General features: G+C 36.1%; 1 protein-coding gene, 1 long non-coding RNA gene and 1 other non-coding gene across 5 annotated transcripts in view; 2 read left to right on the forward strand and 1 right to left on the reverse strand.

Annotated features, from left to right (window-relative positions):
- The first annotated feature begins 977 nt into the window (after positions 1-977).
- On the forward strand, positions 978-1,051 carry TRNAV-CAC (transfer RNA valine (anticodon CAC)). The gene has a single exon. It is a non-coding gene; the product is annotated as a tRNA-Val (tRNA).
- A 43-nt stretch (positions 1,052-1,094) lies between these two features.
- Positions 1,095-6,033, forward strand: LOC104090735 (riboflavin biosynthesis protein PYRD, chloroplastic). The gene is made up of 3 exons (XM_009595905.4): positions 1,095-1,590; positions 4,635-4,933; positions 5,050-6,033. The coding sequence occupies exons 1-3, from the start codon at positions 1,174-1,176 to the stop codon at positions 5,642-5,644; spliced, it is 1,311 nt and encodes a 436-aa protein (XP_009594200.1). The 5' UTR covers positions 1,095-1,173; the 3' UTR covers positions 5,645-6,033.
- Positions 6,034-18,462: 12,429 nt separating this feature from the next.
- LOC108944181 (uncharacterized) overlaps positions 18,463-20,231 on the reverse strand; it is a 2,211-nt gene continuing 442 nt past the window's right edge. The window contains exons 2-4 of one of the 3 annotated variants that reach the window (XR_011410432.1): positions 19,972-20,081; positions 18,724-18,906; positions 18,465-18,617 (exon numbers count right to left, since the gene is read on the reverse strand). This is a non-coding gene — a long non-coding RNA (uncharacterized lncRNA). Of the gene's footprint in view, positions 18,618-18,723; positions 18,907-19,971; positions 20,082-20,231 lie in introns of all 3 variants that reach the window. The other 2 variants (XR_011410431.1, XR_011410425.1) reach the window with 2 other exon arrangements.

A 20,231-nucleotide genomic window follows, 5' to 3' on the forward strand; every position in this document is an offset into this window, starting at 1 on the left:
GAACCAGACCAGTTTAAAACCATGAAAAACATCCGAAACTCGTCCGAAACACACCCGGGGCCCTCGGGACCCAATCCAAGCATACTAACAAGTTCCATAACCTAACACGAACTCGCTCGAGGTCTCCAATGACATCAAACAATGACGAAACTACGAATCACACCATGAATCGAACTTATGAACTTTCAAATCTTCCAACTTCTAAAACCCGCGCCGAAACCTATGAAATCAACCTGGAATGACGTCAAATTTTGCAGCAAGTCATATTTAACATTACGGACCTACTCCAACTTCCGGAATCGAAATCTGTTCCTGATATCAATTTATACTTTTATCCGCGAAACCAATTGACCCCTTAATTTGATGTATTGTTTTATGTCCATGTGGTGTCTTCAAAGCAACATTTTTCTTGCATTCCTTTATGCAGTATTGCAGCATGCTAAATGCCTACACTCTGCCACTTTTCATGACTTAGTCCTTCTTATCAAATTCAAGAACCTATGACGTCAAAAGTTTAGTGAATATCTAATTCAGTTGCTAGAGTTTGTTTTAAAGTATTTTATGTCTCCTTCCCAAATTAGACGAGGAGAAAGGAGGATGTCACTTGGCCTCGGGAATGTGTAATAAATGCACCTTTTTAAAAAAATAAATAATAATATTGTCTGAATTAACTTGACTATTCCATCAAATACTTATTATATTCATTTAACTTTGACTCTAAAACTTAGAAAAATAAAAATAAAAATAAAAGCACTTAATATTTTTTTGTTTTTATTAGGAATTGAACCTTAATCTCCTAAATAGACATCTTCTTCATTAGCTATTATACCACATCCTTGGTGTGTGCAAGTCACAAGTTGAATCGTGACCATAATTTGATATGTTTTTTAAATAGAAAAGAACAAAATTAAAAATAACAAATCTACTGTAAAACAAAAAAGTATACTATATAAATTAAATAATCCTATGTCAATCAGGTCTGGGTGGTGTAGTTGGTTATCACGCTAGTCTCACACACTAGAGGTCCCCGGTTCGAACCCGGGCTCAGACATCATTTTTTGCGTTTTCCTTTATTTCATCGTTTTAGCTTTCTCTCCCTTTTTTTTCTATATTAAACACAACATTTTCAGTTCTCCAACTCTCACTTTGAGTCTGGACTGAATTTTTGTGAAAATGTACTGCTGCCCATTCTCACCTTCAAAACAGAGTCTTTATCCCCCGATTCCTAAAAATCAACCAAAAGATTTGATTTTTGCTTCAAGAACATCATATTATGGGTTTGGTAATGCGAACAAAAGGGTGTGCAAAGGAATGGTTTTTACTTCAAGACAAAATATTTATGGGTTTTCTAATGTAGCCAAAAGGGTGTCTATTTCATTTACTAGTTTGGGAAATGGCGATCGTTTGGTCAAAGTCAGGTGTGGAGGGTCGCATAAGAATGATGGGTTTTATATAAGAAGATGTGTGGAGATTGCTAGGAAAGCAATTGGGCATACAAGTCCTAATCCTATGGTTGGGTGTGTAATTGTCAAGAATGGGGAGATTGTAGGTGAGGGTTTTCATCCAAAAGCTGGCCAGCCACATGCTGAGGTGAGTTCATTGCTTTCTTTGTTTATTTTTTATAATTCTAATGAATGTTTTTTTTTTTTTTTTTTGTGTGTGGCTGTTGTTTGATTTCATTCGTGAATTGAGATTGCGAGCTTTTGACATTCAGTAATTGAAAGAACTGAAATGATGTCTGGGTAGTAGAAAATAATACTAGTTCAATTTCTTGGTTTGGGAGCATAACTGAAATGTTCCAACTACTGTCAGATTGCAAGTTGCGCAATATATTGGCCTTTCTCAATTTCCTAGTGAATTTTCTAATGAGGAAGAAGGAAAAAACAGAGAAGATCGGACTAGAGATTTGAGGAAACAAATATACTTAACCTTAGCGTATCTATCTATCTATCTATCTATCTATATATATATATATATAAAAAGAAGGGAAAATATTGCTGACATGGCACACTTCTCTTTGACCAGGGATTGTATTTATCTCATCTCTCAAATTTTTGCCTTTTTTTAAAACTTTCTATTCAGAAAATTTGCAGAAAAACAGTTTATCTTTTCTCTTTTTTACTATGTCTTTATGGTAGAAGTTGCACATTACTGTGTCTTTATGGTAGAAATTACACATTAGTGTATCTTTATGATAGCAAAAAGCAAACGGCTATTGATAGACGTAACTGCAGGCTCTTCTCTTTGAATCATTTGAATGACTCCCCTAATTTTCATAATAAATAAGGGGAATTCCAAAGTTGTTTATAACTACTCATGATATAAAGCTCTTGGTTGCTGGTGACAGCATTCTATCGCAACAATGGCTAAAATAAGAAAAGAAGATGAAATAGTGATGTTGAAGCTAGACATCTTCTCCCTTTTTAAAAAAAAAAATATTTTGGGCAACAGTACAGAATTCTTCTGGGAATTCCATAGATAATTGCTGGAATTTATACACAGGTGTTTAATTTGTGGATGATTCTTTGTTGAGTGATGCTTCAAATTTGGTTATTGTTTCCCATGGTAACAGTGTGCATGAAATCTTTCTGAAGAGCAGTAGACTACCCAGTCATCGTTCAACACTATGTTTGGTCACCTAGCTGACACTTTTTTATCATATAAACGATTAAAGAGATCATAGAAGCTATTTTTCAGTTAGATATATATGTAATGGAGCGTAGAGAATTAAGCGACATTCTTCTGAGCTCGCATTTTCTCATTGGAATTAGTGGACCAGTTTTCATGTAAATACTTGTGTGCGTCGTGCTATATTTTTTCAGTGTTCCTCATGGTATATTTTGTCTTTGATATTTTTCATGATACACATAATCATCAATTGTCATTTATTGGTTTAACAATTGTCATTCTCATTGTACACAATACCAGTTGTTTCCTATTCAACAAGGATAAATCTTTTAAAAATCTCGAAATAGTGAATTTATACACTGTTACATCAGAATACTCTTATGTTTTACGTTCCCTTGACAAATACTGTAAATGGTTTAATAGCTTAAAGAATAGAATTATACATAAAGCTATGATGCATCAGCTGGACTGCAAGTTATTGCCGGTGGATTCTTGAAGTTGACCATAACAACAGATGTTTGGTTGCACTGACTCGAAATATCGATCATGACATTAGAGAAACTGTACGTTGGATGTTTTGCAACCACTGAAATAAAAGGTGGTTATACTACTAAATCTTGGAGATAATTTGTTCCACCTCTGAGTTTTTCCTACATGATGCTGTTTGTAGTCAAGTGTATATTCATTTACCTCTTTTTCTCTGAACAACAAAGACTAGAGGTGCAATTATTTATTATAGGAGTTTACGCCTTCATTGTGTAAATATTGATTTTCAGAGTTTTGGCTACTAGAAACAACAACCTATGAGTTTAAGCTGAGTAAAAACATATTGCCCATGTAAATTGTAATGTTGAGAAATGCTAACAATCTGGCTGTAAACCATCATTACCGTTATGCTGCTAGCATTCATCATTACAAATTACAAGTAATAAAATTTAAGCAATGCATTCATTCTTTAAAAATTGTATGATAGTTAATTTGAAAAACTCCAGCACTACCTACATTTCTGCACTTGAACAGTTGAAAGTCTTCATCTTTTGGTCATGCTCACGAGATCATTCAGTTGCTCTAACTTCGACAGAGCAATTAAGAGATTTTAGAGTTCCTAAGAACTTCTATTTGAATACACATTAGAGTGAATATCTACTCTGAAGACTAACGTCTCTTGCATAGCGTGCCTCGAACTAGTGTTGGAATCAAGTGAAAATTGTAGTGAACTGACAGTTGATGTTGGTTTGCTTGGTGTGTTTTGTTCTTGTAATTATCACCAGCGCCCTTGAGTATTATGTAACTCCTATCCTTTTTTGTGGATTAATTTACTCTTAAAATTAAAAAAATACAGATGTGACATGTGAAAGTAGATGGTAGAAAAAGATTATCTAGAGAAAGAAGCTATTTTTTTAGATTCATAGTTGAGAAAATAGTTATCTAATTGGATTCAAATTGAAAATGATAGCATAAATGCCACTTAGAACTAAGTGAAAAATGTTCGTTTTACTGCTTGTATTTTTGGTTATTTTAAAGAAATCTTAGGTAAGCGAGGAACGACTGAAAAAGTGTCTATTTTGTTGTGATTTACTAGAATTATAGAAGCTTTGCATTATTAATTTATAATACTTAAGATTTACTTAAAAGGAGATTTGATTAGTTTAGATATAATTTTTGTAGATGAAAATTAGTTTAAGTGATTGCCATGTTGCTTATTTTTCTATATGGACTAATTTATAAAATGATCACTTAATAAACTCACTAATATTTGCTTAATGACTGCGTGAAGCAGGGATAGATTAACTAGTTAAGTTAATAAATTTATGTGAGAAAAATATCATCCAAAGTTCAGTCTCACTCTTTGGAGTTGGAAGGGAACCTAACACTTTTTCTATGCTGAGTTATCTATCAGTTGAACCTTTTTTCTATGTAATTTTGGTTTGATAGGACCGTATATATTGAGTCTTCAAAATCTGGAATTTTTGCTAATTATCTAAATATATAAAGTGTAAATGTAGGTTTTTGCACTTCGAGATGCTGGTGATTTAGCAGAAAATGCAACAGCATATGTGACCTTGGAGCCATGTAATCATTATGGCAGAACTCCACCATGCACTGAGGCATTAATCAAGGCCAAAGTGAAAAAGGTGGTTGTCGGGATGGTGGATCCAAATCCTATTGTAGCTTCAACTGGTCTCAGTAGATTAAGAGATGCGGGAATTGAAGTGATCACAGGTGTTGAGGAAGAACTTTGTAGGAAGCTTAACGAAGCTTATATACATCAAATGCTGACTGGAAAACCATTTGGCACAGTCAGGTATAATTTTGATATTCCCACAATTGTTGCAACCTGCTACGCCATGATTCAGGACCGCATCGTTCAGCGTGTTTATTTCAGTTTCTTTATAACGAATAATTAATCCGTAACAACAGGTACACTCTCTCAGTTGATGGTGATTTCTCAAATCAGCTGGGCGCACAAGTCGTGGAGTCTGGTGGATACTACTCAAAGTTATTACAAGAATACGATGCAGTTATTGTTTCTTCCTTATTGCAATCACAGAGTTATTCAGTTCTTTCATCTAAAGAACCAGGAGCAAAGCAACCTATTCAGATTGTATTAGCAAAAAGTTCAGATTCACTTCAACTCCCTGCTGTTACAGATGACACATCATCTAAAACTATAATCTTCAGTGATAAGGAGATTACTGTGGAGCTTGAAGCAAGTCAAAGAGGGATAGAGACAGTAGTTTTAGATAGGATGAATTTAACAGCTATCCTTGAACACTGCAAGCGTCAAGGACTATGTAGTGTGATGCTGGACTTGAGGGGAAACTCAGCAGATTTTGAGGAAATCCTGCAAGAGGGTTTTGAACAAAATTTATTTCAGAAGGTTATTGTGGAAGTGTTGCCAATTTTGGGTGGAAGTGGTAAAGATGCTTTTAAGCATATGCAGCAAAACCGAAGGCTGAAGAACTTAACATCGAGGACCTTAGGCGAGAGTATTCTGCTGGAAGGGTATTTCTAGGTGGATGGAGTATTTACTGAACTTAAAATCTGCTGTTTGATTGTATAATGATGTTGATCATACAAGAAATCGAGTTGCACAGGCAGCGGCACACAAGCATATCAAATTACATTCCTGCTTCTAAAAGAGGGAACTTGATCACCTGATCAGTTGCTACTTTATTCATCTCTTGTCAAAACTATTCTGGATCAAAGCTATTCTGAAAGGTCCAGAGTGAGATCAAAGATTCTCTTGTCAACGTCGTAGAACTGGCTGTGCTTTGTACTAAAGTCTTGGTCCATTCAAGTTTTTGCTACAAAATGTACAATATTAAGACAAGCATGTAATGTTGCTTTCATTCTTGCATCTTCAATTGACAATAAAGATGGCTGTGTGTGTTTTGGTCTTCACTTCCATTTGATTATTTGCTGCACTTGTTGATTGCTAATCTTGTTATTTAACTAATGGTGTCACAATTATTGGATCCAAGCACCATTTTTAGCGAGTTTATCAAGTATATCGGGCATTTGAAAGCACCAATAAAAAATACATTCCTCTATAATATTTACTGAAAAACCATGCCTTCATACATCTCCTGAGATGAGAAATTTTATTTTTTAAACAAGACACTTACACAGGCACAAACACCAGTGAAAAGGATAAAAGTACTTTGTTTTACAATTGCAATGACAATTCCTTCCTTGACTCAAATATTTGCGAACAGAATGGACAATATTTGAGTCGAAGTTGAAAAATCATTTGAAGTTGAAATAGAGAAGTGCTTGTGGATTTTCAAATAACCCAGAAAGTTGAGTTTAGTGCTTTCAATTTTTAAATTTATGTGATTCCATTTTCCAATTTTGCACTTGCTTTTTAGTTTTCGTGGTTCTTTGGCATTAAATATGTTTTTTTTAATGGTTTAATTTAATGCTGCAGAGCCTCTTGTGGAAAAAGAATTGGCCTTTGTTATTGAGGGATTTGGTTTCTACTTTCTATAATAATTTTTAGTACAAAATATCAGAATTTAGTGGGAAACTATTGGCATGCATTGCAAGATGATGGCTTTGCCCTTAAGAGACAAATTATCTACCTGCATTGGAAATTGGAATGACTGAAACCCCAAATTGAGAAGGAAAGGGATTAAGTGATGAAGTTTTATTCTTATCAATTTTCTATTACTTTCTTTAATTTTTTTATTCTGTCCTATATAGCTATGACCTTCAGAAGTTATCAGGAACTGAATATTATGTTTGTTGCATTAATCAGTGTATAGTTAATGATACAGAGTGATAGTATCAGAGTTTCAGCTATAATACTTCTCTACTAGGGTGCCCAATGTTTGATTAAGTCTAATAATCTCTCTTGTTATACTAGAATCTTGTACCTAAAATGGAAAAAACATATTTTATAGTGGATTTATTTTCATTATAACAAGACAATGAAGATTCATCATCTGATTAATCAATTTATAGCTATTTTATTTCTCTTTTTTTGAAAGTAAACATATTTTAGCTCTTATGCTACTTCTTAGATTTGGAACGGTTCCTTTTCCTTTAGCGGGTAACAAATAGACTTGGGGCATTTGCTTCTAGTCATGTGGCCTATACCAGTTTGAGAATCCATTTTTTCGGGTTTCCAAGACATAACGATTGCAGTTCAATAAGTCTAATAAAGATATAAGATCATGTTTGACTCATATTTTTTTTTTTTTTGGGAAAAAGATCATATCTTTCTTTTCAATTCATTGTGTGTTATCATTGCAGATCGTGGAGATTATGTTATCCGTGAAGGGGAAGCGGAGGATGGAGTTTACTTCATATGATGTTTCATGCTTAGCACCAATGGAACAATCTTAACCAAACAAGTTACTACAAAGGATAGACAAACAGGAGAAAAACACAAAAAACAGACTTCTACTACGCCTCAATCCAAGCTAGTTGGGTTCAGGTATAGAAGTCTCACTGACCATGTCGCTCCATCCCCCCCCACCCGAAAAAAAAAGAAAAAAGAAAAAAGAAAAAGAAAAAGAAAAAGAAAAGAAACATCATAAGAGAAGGAGGTTGGGATATGCTAGATCTGCATGCACAATTTAGCAATATGAGTAAGGATGCTGCTGGAAGTCTCTTGTTAATAGGAGCATCCTTTTGTGTTATCAGTCTGGCTCCCAGTCCAACTACCAAGCTATGACCTATTTAGCTGTTAAGATATGTTATTCAACTGCCTGAGCTCATTCCATGTGGACAAAGCAACACATTTGTTTTGTTTTGTTTTTCGTTAAGCAAGATTTTCTTTTAAAGGAATCGATTTGGGATTATTGAGAGATAATTAATTTATTTTTTTCTTGTTTTGATAGTTCCATCAAAAAGAAAACAGAACAAGTTGGAACTCGACCTTTTTTTCTCTTTGAGTTCAAAACGTTCATTAGCTGCACATCTTGTGAAAGGCATCATGAAGTGGTGGAAGTAACTATTTAGGCCTTGACATGGCACATAATCATCTTTTTTTTGGCAAGGTTTTAATTGAGAATAGATATGTCATTCTTGAACTTAGCACACTAAATTAAGCCTCAAATTGTTTTTGACAACTCTAGATTTAGTTAATGCGAGGGACAACATTTATCAGGGTTCAGTGAGTTAGTTACATATTTTCCTACTATGTATTGAGATCTGAAAATAAGAAGCTGCATAAAGCTTTTTTATTCAGTTTGTGGTTACTTATTTATGGGATCCTTGGTTAGGTAATGCTAACAGTGAGTTTTGACAGGACATACCGCAATAAGGTTGCTACTGCAAATTTTGTACCCAGGCCAATAGAAATAAGGTTTTGTGAACCTAATAATGCCACTAATCAGACCAAGTTTCCTCCAAGGTTAGTCATTGCTTTCAGCTATTAATTTCCCTTCTGAGGGAGCAACTGTAATTGACTCAACTGGACAGTTCATGTTAGCTTGTATTTAGTAGTATCCTCTTTCATGTTTGCATCATCTCTTTTTATGTAATGGAGTTTGAGATATTGGTTCAGAGCCGACGAGCTAAAAACACAACACAAAATTATGCCCGCTAGTCGAATATAGTATAGAAAATATCGTATCCACAAGGATTGGATTTAAACAGTGTTTTCGTAGCTTCTAGCTTAATTGCTATCCAAGATGATCGCCAATTTAGATTTGTGTGATTAAAACTAAAAGTCTAAACTATTGGCTAATGACAATCGCAACAAAAGTAAGCAAAGACGATATCAATGGGAGAAAATAGGGGTTGATTGAATAGGTGTAAGATATTTGTTCGGGAATTAACTCTAGTCGATTCACTTCTAAAGTTCAAATGATTCTCTCGAATTCACTCTATTATGTTAAAACATTCAGTAGAAACTCCTCTCTCGATTAAGTCTCAACCTTACGATATGAACTAAGTTAAGCTTGGCGAAGATATGCAAGAATTCGTAGTGGATTGATCCTTAGGAGTGCCTCTTTCGATTATCCTCCTAACTAGGTCTAAACATTAATTCAACTAGCCTCTTTCGATTACTAACAAGAATCAATGAATTCAACAATAAGATAATGCAAAATATCACAAATTATGCCTCTTTCGATTACTTAAATATGTGAATATATATGCAACAATAAAAATACCCAAAACGATTCAATACATAAAAATTAGAGTTAATATCCACAAACAATTCTCAAAATACCAAATTCATCAATCCCTAAGGAAGAATTATTCCATGGATATGGAGAAATTCATCACAATTAAGTTTAAGTCAAAGAAAAACATAAAACATCCAAACCCTTGTCTTGAGTGAAGATGAATGGTGAAATCCTTGTGCTCTTGCTTCTCCCTTTCTCTTTAGCTTCCTTAGGTCTAAATTATGTCAAAAGTCCTCAAAATACCATTTTTCTGTATATATATACCAAGTAGGGTCGGACCCAAACAAATACACCTTCTCCTATGCGAAAAAGGACACTTTTCCGGAGTTGGACGTACCGCGCTCACTTTTCACACTGTTCTGCCCCATATGCGCGGTCAGTGCGCGGACGCGCACTTGCCGCGCACTTTTCACCCTGTTCTATTGGGAATTTGAAAAAAACGTAAAACATAAAAGTTGTAGCCCTTTGAATTAGCTTTCCAACAATATATTGTGGAGCCAAACGGAAATCCGAGTGAAAAGTTATGTGCGTTTTACTAGACACTGCGCAATATGCCTGTTCGATTCTTCGTTTGTTGTTAACTATCATCCCTTGATCCCCGAACACAATCCCGGCTTAATTCCTTGGGCTTTTACTCAACTTCAAATCACTTGAATTCATTCCATAACATCTACATAGCTCGGAATCACTCCTACAAAGCATAAATTACACAATTAGTGCAAAATACTAGCGATTAAAGCTCAAGCTCAACTAAAGTACAGTAAATTGAAATGTAATAATCGACTAAAACATGAGATTATAGCCTACCATCCAGAGCAAAAGGAAAACTTTCAGATGACCAAGCTTTTCATAGGTAAGTGATTCCTCTTTATGAGTTCTTTCACCTAATTAGCTGAGCTTGTAATGAAAAGGAGTAAAGCAGGCTGTTGAGCAGCCTCATGTTATGCACAATTATTTCCCACAAAATTATTGCACAATCTATTTCCCACAATTATTATTCTGAAATTGTTCAAATAGAAAATTCTTTTAACTTACCTCAGCTAGACTCTCATGAGTAGATTTGTTATTGTACTAGAATAGCTCTAGTTCTAAAATGAAAGACTTCAAAATTTATCTTCAGTATTTCTTCCTTGTAGGTGCATATTTACCATAAAAGGGAACGTAAAAAGAAATTAAAATCAGGAACATGTAATTTCTTAGCATACAGAAGTTTCTACATCTATGTGGAATGAGGCCATAATGCTGTCTGCATCTTTTTTATGCAATATTTATGCTGGTTGCAGATGTGTTGCAGCATTGAATCGGATCTAATCTTTCTTACTGTCAGTCTGAATCCTCATCAGAAGAAGGATTTCAAGACAAGTTCTGTTAGTCTGTATCATTCGTGAGTTCCGACAGCTTTTGAACCCTTTTAGACCATTTTGTTTTTTTATTTTATCTACCAGCTTTATATTTTTGGGGGAATATGTCAATGTTTGCCTAAGAGAGCTTATATGGATGCACTGATACATGATGTTCTAAGACAGCTCAATAAAGTTCTTCGGGAAATGGTTCCCAACTCTTAAACATCAGGCTTTCATGATTCCTTTTGGCCCCTCAAATGTCGAAGTCCAACAGCCGCACCCTTTCCCTCTCACAGCTGGTTCTCTTTATCTCCCATTTCTGTTCTTTCTGATCACCTCGGGCATGCCTAATCACAGAAAGAACTTTCATACCATCTTATCTCTCACTTCTTTTATTTCTTCCTTTTCTCCCTTTTCTTGTCTGGTCTGGATTATAAAGCTGATTCTTTATTTCTTTTATGATAAACATATACTTATTACTAGTCAAAAGGGCGATAACGAGTCACATTTAATCAGAAAATTTATTAAATCAGGTGAGAAAATCTAAACAAAGCAGCGGGCCATGAGTCCCTGAAACCCATTGCATCACCCTATGCATAAATGCACAACTTTGTGAAGAATAAGAGAGCAGAAAAGTCAATTTGAATGTACATACAAACAACAAATACGCATCAATCTCAAGTTAATTGAGGCAGGCTATGTAATTTCTCACTAACTATGTATTTAGACCCGTATCAGTCCAATATTTAAACATCTAGGTACGAATATCAATGTGAATATAAATAAATAAAAAAATTGAGCCTTGAACACAAAAACTAAATTGTCAAAGAAATTTAAGAGGAATAAAATAAATTACCAAGAACCAACTTTTGAAAATTTGTGGCTAGTTTTATTATAACAAGATGCATGTCAAGATACAGGTAGAGGAAATGAAGCCACCACATATCTTATCTCAAAAAGAAAAGGGAACTGAAGCCATCACGTCTGCTATTTCATCTTGTACTAGAGCTAAATTGATCTAGAGATGTTAAAATTTGGTGGTGTGTATGAAAATAGTTAAAAGATACAACTCTCACTTCTTTTAAGAATTCAATTCTGACTAGTAAATTTAATTTAAAACAATATTATGGTGTTTTTGATATCACACTTGCTTAACTATTATTTTATATTTTATTTTACTCATACCAATATATAGCACAACCCTAAGTCAGCTTTAAACTCCATGCCTAGTCAAATTGCAATATACATAATGGAGTAGCACACGGAGTTAATGAGAAGAACGTAAGAGGGTATGGTGGAAGGCATATTTTTTTATTTGTTTTTTAGAAGGGTGGAAAATATATTTTATATTAAACTATGATACATATATGCTTAAGTAGGGGTAAGGTCTGCGTACACACTACCCTCCCCAGACCCCACGGTGTGTGATAATACTAGGTATGTTGTTAATACATATATGCCTATGTATATATGACCTGCTAGTCAAAAACCAATAGTTGGAAAGTGTGGCAGGACATGACATGACAGGACATGGCCATGGCACGATGCAGGACATGGCAGGGAGCGGCAGGGCGTCGCCATGGCACGATGTCGCACCATGACAACTTTGAATACAACCCTAGTATTGGTATTGCCTACAGGTTCGAGGTCTTATACTGTATATTGTGATGCATCGCGGATTGGTCTCGGCGCTGTGTTGATGCAGGACGATAGGGTGATTTTCTACGCGTCCAGACATCCGAACCCCCAAAACCCGGTGTCACAAGTGCATGAGCATCAACTAGAAAATATGATAAATGCAACATCTGTCTGGAATACAAATTAGACATGAGTATGTAAATAACACTGATGGAGACTTTGTATGCTGCAGATTCGTAACATGGAATGCAGCTCATCGTAAGTCCCCGCAATAGCTATGCCTCTGCGCTTAAAAGATCCCTAAACATATATGGCAGGATGCAGGACATGGCAGGGCGTGGCCATGGTCCGGCGTCGAACGTGGCAGGACATGGCCGTGCCAGGACCAAGACATGGCAGGACATGGCAGGGCGTGGTCGGACGTGGCCATGGCCCGACGTCGGACGTGGCAGAATATGGCCATGGCACGACGCAGGACGTGGAAGGGCGGTCCGTGATGCTCTAGAGAAGGTGAAGTTAATGCAGGAGCGACTTCATACAGCGGAGTCCAGGAAGAAGAGTTATGCTGACAGGAAGGCTCGTGATGTTACATATATGGTAGGTAAGAAGGTTCTACTCAAATTTTTGCCCATAAAGGAACAGTCTAGGCTGGAACCTCCTCGTCAAACTCTACCTGAGGCTCCACTACTGGGGATGCTGTTCGGGCTCTGGGCTGAGCCCTTCTCCTGCCCTTTTGATCAGCTGCAGATATCGCAAATGTGACATTGAGTTCGCATTTGCGAACCTTCACAATTGTTGAACAGGGATCGTAATTGCGAACCCTGACAGCCTCTTCAGATGTCGCAATTGCGAAAAAAGATTCGCGATTGCAAAGCTGACTTTCTTCGCAAAAGTGACCAAATGGTCGCAAATGCGACCCAACCCAGGCCTCTATTGTCTTCACAAATGCAAAGTGGAAAGTCGCATTTGCGACATTTGACCTCCCATGCCTACTTTGCAATTGCGAGGCTTGTGCGAGCTATCGGAGCGACTGACCCTTCACAGGGAATGATTTACATATTTATATACATTTACCTTTACTTTGGGTGTATTTTCTTTGAGCGGAGAGATTGATCCCGTGATTGCGAAATTTTTCCTTCGCTACTAAGTGTGCTTGGCACAGGTAAGCCCTTAAGTATGGAGGACGGTTGAATCTTGACTTGTTCTTCGTTCTTGAGCTTGAACTTGATTTCTTGAGCTTGAAGTTCTTCGCTCTTGAACTTGATCTTGATTTCTTGAACTTGAAGTTGATTGCTTGAAGCTTGAAACTTGTAGAGAAATTTGCGGCGTTTGATCCACGAGCTCTCTCTTGCTTCTTCTTATAACTTCTGGTATCTTTTCTGGGTTATGAAGACCCCTATTTATAGTTGTGGAAGGGAAAAGTTATGATGAGAATAAACTCTTTCCAACCAATCAAATTGAAGAGCGACAAGGCCGCATTTGATTGGCTTGTACATGTGGCACAGTTTCATTGGCCATTTAATTTGACTTGGCATGCCTTGTCATTTTGACATGCGGCCCGATCCTATTGGCTCTTCCGTTTGACTTGGCGTGCCATGTCATTTCACGCGTGGCACCAAATTGGGCTTCTAGGAAGATAATATCTTGGGCCTGATGAAGTGGGCTCATCATTTGTAGCCCAATTATATTGGACTTATATAATTAATCCAATTATACTAGCCTAAAATATTTATTTGGACTAACATATTAAAATATAGTCCATGTTATTTTATCGATTTAAATTCGATAAAATTTAAACGCTTACAAATGCCCCTACTTCAAGACTTGTCAGCGTCTTTTAAAGTTTTGAAGACAAGACATGAATTAATGGTAAGAAAATACTTCTCCGGCTTTTCGGAACTTAAGGATTAGTCCCCACGGCCATGAAAATGTTTGACATTGGCTTATTAAATAATGATCTTCATGGATTGGAGTATTGAATACTACATATGATTCATCTAAGATAGTGATGACATGTATGACCTTTTTTTCTTGTTACTACACGTTAAAGTGTAAGATAACTTCATAGCACTTTTCAAAAAGGAAAATCTTCTTAGAGTTGTTATTGAAGTCAAAGTACTCAATTTCTTTATCATAGTACACGTAGGAATTAAAAACATTCCCTTGAATTTGTTGTTCCTTATTAAATCAGATTCCATGTGTTTCGTACAGACTTGAAGCTGATCATTCCTATTTGAATCTGTTTCGAAGTCTGACATTCATCCAATTCCATGTTGGAGTCAAATTGCTGCTGCCGCCTAGTACTCGTTCCCACATCGAGAAATAGGCTTCTCAATGTTCTCTTTTGCCATCTATATAAACCCGCGTGCTCGTATTTGTTGAGTATCATGTTTTGCAAGCCATTTGGGATTAATTTTGTAGAATCCGAAGCATTAACGCGAATGTAATTTTTTTTTCCTTGTGCTTTTCTTCCTTTATAATCCTTTTTGATTTTTTGTAGGTCAAACAATAAGGATGTGTTCTTGTTTAACGAGATAATCCATGCATGAAAAAGACGATCTTGGGGTGTGTGGGGATGGGTACTCATCCTTGTTCGAATATCGGAGAGATTACTCTCAAGATGACCCGACTATCAGAGAGATTACTCTCAAGATGACCCGACTATCGGAGAGATTAATCTCAAGATGACCCGACTATCGGAGAGATTAATCTCAATGTGACTCGACTATCAGAGAGATTACCTCAAAATGACCAGACTATCGGTGAGATTGCCCGACTATCGGAGAGATTACTCTCAAAATGACCCAATTATCGGAGAGATTACTCTCAATATAGCTCGACTATTGAAGAAATTACTCTCAAAATGACCTGACTATCAGAAAAATTACTCTCAATATTTTAACATCTCGGTGGTCTTGCTCTATGAAGAGTTGACGAGGAAGATGATTAGATGGATGTTAATGATGAGGCTATTGAGAAACTTGTCATTGTAACTCGGGTAAGAAAATTGCTTTCCATGTCATTTATGTGGGTGATTTCAGTTCCAAAGGCAACCTTTTGGAAGTTGGCATGTGTTTTGACTTTACATGGTTTTATGTCAAACTTACTCCTAAGAGTTCTACTACATGCATTAGACTCCTATTTTATGTTACAAGTACTATCAGATCTTGTGTATTCTCGGTGATATTCCCCTTGTCCTGATTTATATGTCATATTTTCCTTTTTAGTCTGTCCTAACAAGAATGTCATACTACCTTAGGTAGAAACAATTTAACTTTAAACTTTCTACTTTATCGTTAATGAGATGAATTATAACCACACAAATATCTATAGCTTGTTTTAGACCACAAATTTCAAAATTTTTTCTTTATTTCTTTAACCGCGGTAAGTCAAACACCACCACATAAATTGGGATGGAGTATTAGTTTCTAGATGCATAAAATGGGTGATCTTAAAATTTGATTCATTTGTTCATTCGCTGATTGACATAGGAGTTACATTGTATTACCTTCATTACATATCACAAATCCCATTATATTTTTTTGGTTTATAGTGCCCGTAATAGGTATCATAATTTGGGTCAAAATTTACAGATGTGTGGGCGTGCTTACTAGTAGTCTTTCCCTTTGGGTCTAACTGATCTTCTGAGTATGCAATTATGAGATGGTAGTCCAAGGTCCTATTCACTATTTGTTCCAAGGTAGTAGTGAAAGAATTCATGGGATTTGAATTACATAATTCAATGTCTTGTTTATTTCCTAATTGATGCCTATGCATCATTTTGTACATCGGCAACGCAGGGCATCAGGTAGTTGACCGCATCTAAGTAGTAGACATGAATGAACTGCTGTTGACTATTTAATTTATATAAGAGGTCTTGGGAGATGAAAATATTATAGCTTATTATTACTTACATGAAGTATTGGTTATTAAGTTGCCTGACCTAAGTTGCTCGGACACGGGTAGGGGTGTCCGACACGAGTTCGGATCTAGAGGTCGGATCCTTCGAGATATAAATTCTAAGATTCGGGGATATGGATCCTAGCACGGATACATGTGCGGGGATCCGGCTAAAATAATTTTAAAAAATATAAAAATATCTCTAAATTATGATAAATTTTGTGGAATACTTACGTATTGCTTGTAAAGTGTGAATTTCTTTTTTATTCTCAAGTTGTAGATAAGTAAATGATTGATTTACTAGATAATGTACGCGACTTTCTTCAAATTTACCCTAGTTTTGGTTCTGATTTCGGGAATCAAATTGTATCTCGTCTCGAAATTTTTCCGTCCGTCGTGGTCAAAGTACCCAAAATTATTTGACCATATCCGGTACGGATCCCATACTCGAAGAGATTACTCTCAAAATGACCAAACTATCGGAGAGATTAATCTCAATGTGGCTCAACTATCAGAGAGATTACTCTCAAAATGACCTGACTATCAGAGAGATTACTCTCAATGTGCCCCGACTATCGGAGATATTACTCTTAAAATGACCCGACTATCGAAGAGATTACTCTCAATGTGGCTCGACTATCAGAGAGATTACTCTCAGTGTGGCTCGACTATCGGAGAGATTACTCTCAAAATGACCCGACTATCGGAGAGATTACTCTCAAAATGACCCAACTATCGGAGAGATTACTCTCAAAATGACCTGACTATCGTAAAGACTACTCTCAATGTGCCCCGACTATCAGAGAGATTACTCTCAATGTGCCCCGACTATCAGAGAGATTACATTCAATGTGCCTCGACTATCGGAGAGATTACTCTCAAAATGACCCGACTATCGGAGAGATTACTCTCAATGTGGCCCGACTATCGGAGGCCATTTCATTCATTTAGACCTTTGTGCCTATTCTAATATTCTTGATTTGGACTTTGATGACCTTTTTTTTTGCAGCCCGAAGAGATGGCAAATTTCAGAGACAATACCTCACCTTCCTGCTCTTTCCTATGCTTCCTGCTTCTAACTACTTGCCTTTCCCTCACCGTTATTACCTTCCCGCTTGATATCTCGTTTTTCTTATCTCGTGCAATTAAAGGGAACGAGACTGGAAAGCCCAAACTTAGCCCGGCGGGGGAATGCTTACCGATACCGAAGCCGTTCCGCTCGTCCCTCTTTCCTTTCGAGGAGGGACTTCGCTTCACTCTTCTTGAAGAAAGCAAGTTTGCGGTTACGTAGATGATAACCGGCTTATACAAAGGTTTGTTTGTTGGAATCTTCTTCTGTCAAAATCTTTTGGGAGGCCTTGGTGGTCTCATATTATTTAAAACTAGTTAATTTGTTCCCGCTTCGCGCGGTCAAACATGATCTTTTTTTAAATTTAATTAATATAGATAAGAATTAAAAAAAATTATAATATAAAAATAAATATATAATATAAGACATCACATATTTAAGTAGATTTTAAATGATAGAGTTCTAATCCAATATAACATGCCTAAACTAATCAACTATTTTTTCCTTTCAGTTACACATCCTACAAACTCTACTCTTCCCAATCCAATCATCCCTTTTTTAGGCGGTAATAAAGCTACATGAACCAATACATGGATGTTGATTATTATAACTGCAACATAAAGTATTGCATTTTTTATTATAAACTACCAAGTAATGGTGGGGGTTCAGGTTGGAATCACAGTAAAAAAGGAGTCACATACCAAAGTAGAGTAAAGATCATTTAATCCAGTTAACCAACATCTATCTAAGATTTTCTTTTAATGAAGTAATTTATTGATTGGCATCCGGAGGATCCATAGCAGAGCAAGAGCGACATGAGCTTAACAGCACTTTTACTAAAAATAAAGCCGAAAGCAGACATCTTATATGAGTTACAGGTTGAATTGGAAGATGACCCAATACTATTTTCGCATTTAACAGTGGTATTCAGCTGGTGCTTCTCTCTGTCAGCAAAATCACAAAGCTCCAATCATGTGGCAGAGGAAGAGAATGTAGGAAACTGAGCATTGATCATGAGCTTCATAAGATAATTGCACTGTTCAGTGACTCTTCAAAAAGATGTTCTGATGGCATCAAATCTCTAGGTGCATTTGTATGATTGCATCTCCCAATTCCCAACATACGACAGAAGGCAAGCATTGAAAAATGAAAGATTACAGCTTAATTTTTGCGTTACTGCCACAAATGCATGAACATGTTTCTAGTAGTATGAGGCATTAAAAGTGAAACCTGCACTTTTGCAAAAATAAGTATAGACTTTAGTTGCAAGTTCACCAATGCAAAATAAACGATTGAAGGTTTCTTCAGAGTATTCATTACAACAGAAGCATCTAGATGGACCATGCACATCAATTTTTCTGTGAATATCTTCGATGGAAAGCTTGTGCTCAAGTAACCCTGTACATGAAAAAAGGTGCTTTAAAGGAAATTCTATTGTGCCATATTTTAACACAAGTGAGTGCAGAATTCTGAGTTTGCATGAGAATATTCCAAGCTGATTCACATGTAAAAAAGCAGTTCGGTGAGCAGTCCAAATTGGGAAACATCACTGGAATCATTAAATAAGTCATTATCCTCTCATATTTCTCGTCTAAGTCTTTATCCCGCATCCGTGACTTTGTCTCAGTCCCGTCGTCGCTTTGGTGCAACTATCGTCCTCTGTCCAAAACCTAAAAACTGTTGTGACCTATCAAACACTCATACTATTGTCTAAGTGTGTCTAGTGAACACAAGAAGTAGAATTACGAGTTTGCATGAGAATGTTCCAAGTTGTTTTAAATGTAAAAATAACCAGTTTTGGCGAGCAATCCAAATAGGGTTATATTTTTTATATGTTCCAAGTTGTTTTATGTTTTAAATGTATTCCATTTAGTAGCTCAAGACTTACACTACCGGTTCTTGGGGTTAATGTAGTGTTTTCGCACTTTGATGTTGATTTTCAGATATATTTTTGCACTTATCTATGTTATGACAGTTGAACATCCCTTATATTGTTCGTTATGATTATTTGTGTGTTTCTTCTAGAAGTGTTGACCTGGGTAACCAGCTTTGATATAGGTCCAAGGCCAGACCATTTGTCCCACAAAAGGAAAGATTATTCAAGATTACCTTGTTCTAGTTTCCACAGTATCAATGGTTCACACTTCATAGTAATGCTTAGTCCACAATAATTTTCTCCAAATGTGTGACTGCCCATAAATCCATTTCTTAGCAACAGGGTAAATATGTTGCAATCTTTAACCTGATGTTCACGTATTAGTTCCCGCATGTGAAAAAAGTGTAAATTTTACCTTTCCTGGTACAACTTTTTTTCTCTGACTCTCTCTCTTTCCTCTTCGTTTTTCCTTCTTTTTCTATTTCAATAAACATGCTGCCCTTAGAATAAGAGTTCAACTTATATTGATAACTGATGCTTGATGGAGTATAAATAGGATAGGCATATAGATTATCTCGTTCCATCAATAATACCGAAAGAGTAATTACAATGCAGCAATTAAAATCCTACTTAAAGTAGTGAAAAAGCAAAAGAATGTAGTACTTTGCTACTTTAGGAAGTACAAAGCAGAAGAAAAGTAATTATGGGGCAGTCATTAAATAACAGAAAAGACTGATATCTTCTTAAGAATAGACGCTACGAAAAGTACCAAGTCAAATTCTTTCACTACGAGCCTGCATAAAACTTTTGGAGTGAACAACATAGCAATTGGTTTAGATATCTTGACAACCAAGGGGTGTGAAGTTCAATACATACCTCATGCCATTTGATCAGATGTGCAACTTTAATTCAGTGAGCAGTAGTTCTCGGAGTTTCAGGAAGAGTGCATAATAGAAACTTCACTTCTGCCTTTAGTTTCCTTACATCTAATGAATCAAATACAAGCCTTCAACCAGTAGATATACTATGGCATATGGTTGGTTATAAAAAGGTATAGTTCAAGAAAATGAATAGTTCTGGGAAAACGAAATATCATGAAAATTGATGTCTTTTCATCTTTCATTTTCTTAAATGTC

This window comes from Nicotiana tomentosiformis, chromosome 1 (assembly GCF_000390325.3).
Source record: "Nicotiana tomentosiformis chromosome 1, ASM39032v3, whole genome shotgun sequence".
NCBI lineage: Eukaryota > Viridiplantae > Streptophyta > Magnoliopsida > Solanales > Solanaceae > Nicotiana > Nicotiana tomentosiformis.

What these genes read in the sequence shown, in the direction of transcription:
- LOC104090735 (XM_009595905.4), top strand. Translation starts at nt 1,174, where the DNA reads ATGTACTGCTGCCCATTCTCACCTTCAAAACAGAGTCTTTATCCCCCG. An exon ending in CTGGCCAGCCACATGCTGAG is followed by an intron (nt 1,591 to 4,634) that starts GTGAGTTCATTG and finishes GTGTAAATGTAG; the next exon opens with GTTTTTGCACTTCGAGATGC. An exon ending in AAACCATTTGGCACAGTCAG is followed by an intron (nt 4,934 to 5,049) that starts GTATAATTTTGA and finishes CCGTAACAACAG; the next exon opens with GTACACTCTCTCAGTTGATG.